Source organism: Molossus molossus, unplaced genomic scaffold (assembly GCF_014108415.1).
Source record: "Molossus molossus isolate mMolMol1 unplaced genomic scaffold, mMolMol1.p scaffold_m16_p_1, whole genome shotgun sequence".
NCBI lineage: Eukaryota > Metazoa > Chordata > Mammalia > Chiroptera > Molossidae > Molossus > Molossus molossus.
Genome location: NW_023425344.1, coordinates 120860212 through 120868662, shown reverse-complemented (window position 1 = coordinate 120868662; position 8451 = coordinate 120860212). Strand labels below are relative to the sequence as shown.

The 8451-nt window shown below is 46.7% G+C and overlaps 1 protein-coding gene across 3 annotated transcripts; it reads left to right on the top strand.

The window, feature by feature from the left end:
- The first annotated feature begins 3402 nt into the window (after window positions 1–3402).
- Window positions 3403–7798, top strand: FAM219B (family with sequence similarity 219 member B). Of its 3 annotated transcripts, none has more exons than XM_036276851.1 (5): window positions 3403–3655; window positions 3861–3948; window positions 4915–4992; window positions 5437–5485; window positions 6998–7798. In XM_036276851.1, exons 1-5 carry the CDS (start codon window positions 3466–3468, stop codon window positions 7160–7162), a joined length of 570 nt encoding a protein of 189 aa, XP_036132744.1. In that variant the 5' UTR covers window positions 3403–3465; the 3' UTR covers window positions 7163–7798. The 3 variants fall into 3 exon arrangements, 2 of the variants coding, with proteins under 2 accessions (XP_036132744.1, XP_036132733.1); XM_036276840.1 differs by having other exon boundaries at window positions 3404–3655; window positions 6995–7798; XR_004961328.1 differs by lacking the exons at window positions 3861–3948; window positions 5437–5485 and having other exon boundaries at window positions 3632–3655; window positions 6995–7106.
- The last annotated feature ends 653 nt before the right edge of the window (window positions 7799–8451 follow it).

Sequence of the window (8451 nt, the reverse complement as noted above, 5' to 3'; positions counted from 1 at the left end):
CCCCAGTGGGGGTGCACACAGAAGGCAACTGATCAATGTTTCTCATGTCAACGTTTCTCTCTCTCTAAAATCAATAAAAAAAATTTCCTGACCTGTGTAGCTCACTGGTTGAGCATCAACCCATGCACCAAGAGATTGCCAGTTCACTTCCCGGTCAGGGCACATGCCCAGGTTGTGGGCCCAATCCCCAGTGAGGGGCATGCAAGAGGTGGCCAATCGATGTTCTCTCTCATTGATGTTTCTATCTCTCTCTCTCTCTTCCCTTCCTCTCTCTCTAAAATCAATAAAGAAAAAATATTTTTAAATAATAAAATAAAACCAATAAAAAACTGATATAAAACAAAACAAAGTGAATAAGGCATTCTGCACTGGGGGACCATAAAGCCAAGTGAGAAAATAAACACTAAGTACTTAGAACACTGTGTAAACTTTGTAAGGTTACATTTCTTGAGCACCAAGTGCCATTCCGAGTGCTTGATAATTTAACCTCACAATACTATTAAATAGGTACTATTATTATTAAGGTTTATGCTGGTAATGGGGGCTGTGAAAGAATTCACAAAGAAACAGAAGAAATGCAGGGAGGACATTTATTTACTTTCCAAGGGAGGAAAGGGACAAAACACTGATAGAACAATGCCACCCTGAAGAAAGAGTGGCTTGAATTTTTAAAGAGCAAGCAGTTGCTGTTGCTAAGTGACAAGGAAGGAAAGAAGGGGGTTCTTTTCAGTTAGTCATTTGATGGGAGTTGTTTTGAAAAGTTTGTTTGTTTTCCAGGGGGCAGTCAGGTAGCTATGCTGAGGACCAGCCTTGTCAGCATTTTTCCCATGTCTGGAAAGCAAGCTAAAAAAAAGTTATAAAGAATTCAAAAGGAGCCTTGGTTCAGTGGTTAGAGCGTCGGCCTGCGGTCCAGAGAGACCCGGGTTCAGTTCCTGCTAAGGGCACGTACCTTGGTTGCAGTTTCTCCCCGACCCCAGCTGGGGTTGTGCAGGAGGCAGCCACTCGATGTGTTCCTTTCACATCGATGTTTCTCTCTATCTCCCTCTCTTTCTCTCTCTCCCTCCCACTCTATCTGAACAGAAGTGGGAAAATGTCCTCGGGTGAGGATAAAAAAAAAAGAATTCAAAAAAAGATGCCTGTCTGAAGGAGGGGGGGGTGAGGAATTCTTGCTAATCATCCTGAAGTTAAGCTGTTAAAACAGCAGAAAAGAAGGGGTGTGGGGAAGAGCTCAGCCTTATCTCTTCATCTAGTCCTATTCTGTTTGGACAGAGGAGCCAACAACCTTGGGGTTTAATTACCAGGTGCTTCTCATCAATTGTGGAAAAACCACAACAAAGAAAAGGAGAGGCCTATTTTCTATCCTTACAATTATCCCCTTTTCTCGCTAAAGAAATTGAGATATAAGTACGTTAAATTATTTGACAGTAAGTGGTAGAGCAAATAATCTGGATTCAGGGTCCATGTTCAATCATATAGCAATGAACTGAGCACTAATGATGGAAAATTCAGGATGAGGGTGCTCAAACTCTTTTTTGCTACAAGTTCCTGGAGATTTTTCAAGGTCAAATGGGTTTTGATCACATTTTCTTTGGCCTTTGGTGAGGTCCCCAAAAGTTTAACAGACAGCACAGCCATGAGCAAGACCATTTCTCTGGAGTCCACTGGGAGCTGGGTTCAAATTCCAGGTTTATCGTACCTAGTGAAATTGACCAACTCTAAACCCGATTGCATAACAGGAGTAACAATCAGCTTCATTTTGAGTCGGGAGAATTAAATATTGAGTTAAACATATGAAATTGGTGTTTCTGGAAGTCAAAAGTGAGGAGGAATCCAACAAAATAGTTAGCATTCACTTATGCCTCTAATTTTTAAAAAACTCCAGCTCTAAATTCATTCTTCTATGCTGCCTGAAGTATAGTCTAGCTCAACTGTTTGTGTGGCCCTAGGGGGTCAGAAGTTGCATTAGTATAGCAATAGCCACAGGAGTTTCAGCAGTTCCTACAAGGAACTTTCCAGCCAGCTACAAGTACATTCCTTGGGGGCCAGAGAAGTCAACATGCATTGTGGCAGGATAGTAAGAACCTAGAAAGATTCCTGGGCAAGTGGAAGGAGAAACTGAGACAAGAAAATTAAACAAAAATGGAAAAAAATATCCTCGAGTGAGGATTAACCAAAAACAAAACAAAAAAAATTATAATAATTAGAAAAGGAAATTAAATAAAGTCAAACAGTTTGTGCAGCTTGCAGCAAGCCCTTATCTTCCCCAACCAAGGACACTTGAGAGCAAATGGTTAACACCTCTCCTCCCTAATCAGTGAATACAGGGAAAAGGGGAGAAGAAAGGAATTTTATTTCACCCACTGAACAAAGAAGTCAGCAGTCTTGGGACTTGCCAAGATAGAATTGCCAGATGTTCTCATAAGTTCTGGGAAAAGCCACAACAGAGTAAAAGGGGGATCTTAAACTCTAGTCTGTGCCCAATATATCCAGCAGGGAAGCTTTGAAACCTATGGGGAAAAGGGTATAAAACTGCTTGAACCTCACTGGGTGGTGCACTCAGACTAGCTGGGTGCCTGCTTGTGCTATATGCGAAGTATATTTTTAATAAATTTGCATGCTTTGCTTCAACACTGATGTCTCACTTGTTTGAAATTTCTTAGGGGACTGACAAGAGCAGAGGAGAGGACAGCCCTCTCCCTCCCACTCAGGTCTGTCTGCTAACCCCATGACAGCTTCATGCCCTACCTAACACACACAGACTCAGCATGCACTTTCACTTGTCTTTCTACACCCTATTTTACCCTTGTTTGTCCCTTGCTGTACAACTGTTAGTGGCATTGGTTCCATTTTTAAATGTGGAAACCAAGCAAGGCCTACAGAGGTTCTGGTCTCCTCTAAGGTCTCAGACACTGCGTGGTGTTGGAAATAACGTGGGTTTGGCGTTAGATCACCCCACGCACTACCTCTATTTATGTGCCCTCCGCAAGGTCCTTGAACCTCTCCCGGAACTGTTTCCTTTTCTGGAGAAAAGCACTAATACCTTTCTTTCTCACACAATTCTTTTCTGTTCCACCCAGGGTCTCCCAGGCCTGCCCTTGGAACTCTGGCTGTGGCAGTAGGATCCGCGACCCACTGCGGAGAGCACTTGCGCTCAGGGGCGTAAAGGGGCCGCAGGGACACACCCGCAACCCTCCATAAATATCAACATTTGATTTTCACTAGAGACAAAACTGGCCTCCACAGTCCCAGGTTCAGACGGACCCTAACTACCGCAATGCGCCGGAAAAAAAAAGACAAAGACTAAAATTACCCCGCCCCAGAAAAAACAGACCGGCCCGGTCACGCCCTCAGTGGGCGGGGCCGGAAGCTCCGGCTACCAGTCCGCGCCTGCGCGCCGCCATCTTCTTCAAAGAGAATACTTCCCAGTGGACAGAACGTTTGTTACCTACTAGGCGGGGCGAGGCCATGGCGACTGAGGACCCCAGCGAGCACGCGGCGCGGGCCTCTACCCTGGGACACGTAGCACTAGCTGCGGGGCCGCCCTCCGGGCGAAGCGGCCGCGGAGTCCCCCGACTCGGGGAGCGGACCTCTGCGGCTGTGGAGAAGCGGGGGCCGTACATGGTGATACGCGTACCTTCCATTCAGGCCAAGCTGCGTGAGTGCGGCCCGATGGGGTCTCTGCCTGGGCGGGCTGCCAGGTCCCCCGGGCGGGCTCAGGAGCCCCGCTAGGGCGACCCTTGAGAGGTACCTACAGCCCACTCCCGTCCCCGAAAATCTGTTCGACAAGAGTGGGTTCCTGGCGTTTGGGAGAAACGGCGGAGTAGGGAAGACCCCGCTAACCTGGGCCCTTTGACTTCCAGAGAAGCACCGAGACTTGGCCAAAGCCGTTCTGCGAAGAAAAGGCATGCTGGGGGCCTCGCCGAACCGTCCCGACTCTTCTGGGAAAAGGTGTCAGCAGGCGCCACCACCTCTGAGCAGGCAGCTTTCAGAGAAGGCCTTAGCCCTCGGGCAGGCGGACAGGGGACAGGGGACTCACGTTTAAGGCCCAACTAGGGATTCCCCTGACGCCAACCTGTCAGGTTCACTATTTTAAAATAGGAAGAGGAACGACCTTTCTTTTTTTTTCTTCTTCTTTAAGAATGTGATGGTATCAGGGCATAGAATCATTCATTGTCTAAGTTAAGGAGGATCATAATGCCTGGGTCCCGTGAAGATGGAGAGCAGTGGGGGACCAGCTAGTGGTGTGTATATATATATATATATATATATATATATATATATATATATTTTTTTTAAACAGTGATAAACTCTGAAGGTTAGATAGGACCTTATCCAGTACCTCTGGATGGAGATTTGGGACTGGCCTGAGGACTTACGGTTTTTCTGTGCTCTAGTTAAATGTGGTGGTGGGAGGCACCTTTCTCTGATTGATGCAAGTTTGGCTTTTTCTTAGTAGCAGTAGGGGGAATGGTGTAGAGAAGTGTATATTCTGAGGAGCTGTAGCCAGATACACAACTGGTGGTGGTGGCTGTGTGACCAGGTAGAAGGCAAGTCAGGAGTAGTGTTTTTTTGTTTTGTTTTGTTTTTTATCCTCACCTGAGGACAATTTTTGCATTTATCTTCAGATAGAGCTAGAGGGAGAGAGGGGGAAGAGAGAAACGTGGATGTGAGAGAGACACATCGACTGGAAGTCACCCACATGACCCCCACTGGGGCCAGGGACAAACTGCAACTGAGGTACATGCCCTTAGCGGGAACCAAACCCGGGACTCTGGTTAGAGCAGGTCGACACTCTAACCACTGAGTCAAACCATCCAGGGCTTAGTTATTTTTTCATAAGGACAAGGATTCTGACTTTCCCTGTAAATGCTGGTGATTCATCTATGCTTAATCTCTTCTCCCATCTTCCCTCAGGTCAGTGAAGTTTAACAAGGGCTATACTGCTCTTAGTCAGGGTCCAGATGAAAGCTTGGTGTCCCTCAGTTCTGACAGGTGAGTGCTGTTCTTGGAAATACCCCCTTGGGGAGTGACTTGAGTAAAACTGCAGATCACTTGGTGTCTTTGTTAGTTCCCTATGTCTTCCAAGACCCTTCATGCATGTTCCAGGGCTGTCTTCTTTGGAGCACTATTCCATCCCAAGATGGCTTGCTTAGAGGACCAGGAGGATTCATGCTGCTCTTGGATTTGGAGCACCAGCCTTGTCTGGGGAAACCATCCTGCCCTAATGTGTCTTGCATTGTTAGTGACAGTGACCTTGTCCCTGCTGGAGCCACTAAAGGAACCATTTGTACTCAGTAAATTCTGGGTTTGAGTTCTATGGTGTGTGGTCTTTACTTCATAAATCCTACAGACCCCTCTTGCATGCTCTTCACCTTACCATTTGCAGCTGTACTCCACAGGCATCTCCCTGAATTGACTATCTTCCTCTTCTCCTAGTGATGGGGAGCTGGAATCCAGATACTCCTCCGGGTATTCCTCTGCAGAGGCAAGTCCAGAGTGCCTTCCTGCGCGGGGCCAGGCGTCAGGCAGTGTTACCACCACTGCCAAATGCTTGTCTGGTGCCTGCTGTATGCACGGCACTGTGCCAGACTTCCGGTTGGTTCGCCAATCTTCTAATCTGCCCTCTTCCCAAAGCAGAGGTATAGGTGTCTGAAGAGGGCTGTTGAAAATTCAGGAGACCATAGACCCTTAGGGCTGGAAATGACCTCACAAGTCTTCTAGTTCAGGCCACCAATGAGAAAAGGAATCCTCTAGATAAATCCCATCTAAGTGTTTACCAGCCTCTGTTTGTCTGGCTGCTTCTTGTTTTGTCTTTTTTGTTGTTGTTGTTGCATTTTGTAATCAGGTTCTCACTACCTCCAAGAAACCTTGCTGCACACCCTTGCCCCAAGCACACATGCACAATTCCTTCTTCAGGTAGCTCTGAGAGCTGTCTTATTTGACATGCCTCCTGCAGCCTGGACTCAATGTTCTTAGGCCTGCCCTCCAGTGTCACGGTAATTTTAGTCTCCCTTTTTATTGTCTTTTATCTGAGATCAGCATTCCCATCCCTCCCCTGGCCACTATCCACCAAGCTTGCTTGCTTCCAGGCCAAACAACTTCTGTTTCTTCAACTGTTCCATCTAGGGGAACTCAGACTGAGATACTTCTGGGCTGGCCTTTAGGACGTTTCCAGAGTGATTGTCCCAGACTGAAACAAAGGACTAAAGTTCTGGCATGTGCAGTTTACTGCCATTGACATAAGTGAAGTATTAGGGACATGACTGTACACCATTGGTATTTCTTATTTTCCTGGAAACCATTGGCTACCCCCAAGCTTTTGCCAAACAGAATAGAAGCAGTTTGTAAATTGTATCCTTGTATATCTGGGTGCCTAAGATTATTAAAACTAAGAAAATAAAAATTAGCCAAGAGTCAGAGAAAATTCTATACTGTTCCCAGTCTGACTTTCCTTCTGCTCAGAGGAACTGGTAAATCCAGGCTGATAGGTTCCACTTCTCAGGGAATGAGCTCTGCTGGCATCACAGGATAATGTGTCTAATGGACAGTGCCCACAAAGCTGCTCTCTACCCCGTTCTACTGTAATTTATATTCCTTTACTATTCTACCCCATCGTTCTGTTATCGTCCCATATTTTTCAGCCTTCATAGGACCAGTTTCATTTCCCAGTGGGAATGGTCAGAGCATTGATTTTTCAAACATGTCCTGGAATCTGGTATTTGCATCAGATTCCTCAGTATTATTTAGAGAGAGCAGCTCCCTTGGGGGTTTGTGACAGCACAGCCTGGACAGTATTGGCTCAGGCTCCCTTTACTGCTGGCTAAGGCACAGGTAGGAAAAGCTGGCATTTATATCTGCAGTCCAGGAACATATGCGGTTGACCTGAGGGTGGAGAATGGACAAGAAGCTCTGTAAAGGGAATGTGCATCTGCATTTGGGACAGCAGTTATTTCCACTTTGCAGACTGGCTTATAGTTTTCTCTTCTGCTCTTAGCAGGTGAACCAGGATATGAGCCGCCAGCTGCTCCAGGATGGGTATCACTTGGATGAGATTCCAGATGATGAGGACCTGGACCTCATTCCCCCCAAGCCTATAGCCTCTTCAACATGCTCCTGCTGCTGGTGCTGTCTTGGGGACTCTTTTTCCTGTTCCCTCCAATAGACATAAGTCCCTATGATGGGCCCTACTTCCATGCCTGCAGACCCCTTTTGACTCTTCATAGGTTACAGAGTATAGTGGGAACTGCCATCAGCTCCAGAATCACTTGAGGTACTGACCTTCTGGCAATTCAGTGACCTGCAGTTACCCCTTCCTTACCTGGTGCTTCTCAGGCCAGAGGCCTGCATCTGGGCCATAGGGTGATAAACATGGAATTCTGCAGTTGGAGTAGAGTTTGGTGAAACCACTTTAATAAGGGCAGGAATAGAGGAATTCTGGCCCTTACAGTGAGGAATGACGCTGGCTAAGAAAAACACTTGAAGACATTTTGACTGGTATTTGGTATGCTCTTTGGAGGGAAAAAGAGCTTTTGTTCCCAGGTTGTGCTGGATGGTGTGTGGTCAGATTCCTCTGAGCATACATAGCATGGGCCTCACAGTGGATAGGATTTTTTTTTATAGTAAACCTCTGGATACAACACAGCCACTCAGTTCCTAGTGTGAACACAGCAAAGATGGCATAATCCCCCCGCCCCCCAACATACACACACGATCCCACCAGACAGCATCTCTTGCTAGACCACCCTTCTCTCTAGAATTTAGTTTTAGTGGTTCTTGTTTGTTTTGCCTTACCAGTGATGAAGACTGAAAGGGAGTGGACAAGGTTCCCAGTTCCAAGGGGCATAGTAGTCAGGATTGGAGTGTAGGTTCCACGTGGGAAAGTGCCTGGTCTCTTGACTTATTTGATATTCTGTGACCACTAGGAGTATATGAGGGATGAGGTGGACTCTTCTTGCTGTACTACCTGAGGTGATTGAAAGACTGAGAATGTCAGATAAAAAGGCCATGTTTGTCAGATGACTATTCTCACGAGGATAATCTGAATAGCTTGATTGGCGTCTATCTTGGTTCTTTTCTCAAATCTTAGACAGCTCAGAGGAATATAGTATCCAGGGGGCTGTGGCTAACTTATTCTACAATCTAGCAGTGTCACAGCAAGAGGGAAGTGGGACAGGGACCAGAGGCACCTCATGTTGGGGCCTGGGATTGAGGAGGCACATAGTTACTCCATTCTGGAATGGGGCTCTGCAACTCTCCCACATTCGGAGCACTTTGTGCAAATGCTTGCAGGGATTGAGGACATCTCCATTCTGAACCTCTTGCCCAGCCACAGATATATCCTGGCCTTTCTGGTTTCTGCAGAGGTAGAGAAATGTATGCAAAGGGCTCAGATGTAGGACAGGGTAAAGGAATACAGTGGTAATGGGAAACCCAGTGCAGCCCACAAAGTGG

Bases quoted from the DNA above. Each gene is read 5' to 3' on its own strand.
- FAM219B (XM_036276840.1), top strand. From the start codon at position 3,466: ATGGCGACTGAGGACCCCAGCGAGCACGCGGCGCGGGCCTCTACCCTG. The intron at 3,656-3,860 runs GTGAGTGCGGCC...TTTGACTTCCAG, and splicing joins TTCCATTCAGGCCAAGCTGC to AGAAGCACCGAGACTTGGCC. The intron at 5,486-6,994 runs GCAAGTCCAGAG...TTCTGCTCTTAG, and splicing joins CCGGGTATTCCTCTGCAGAG to CAGGTGAACCAGGATATGAG.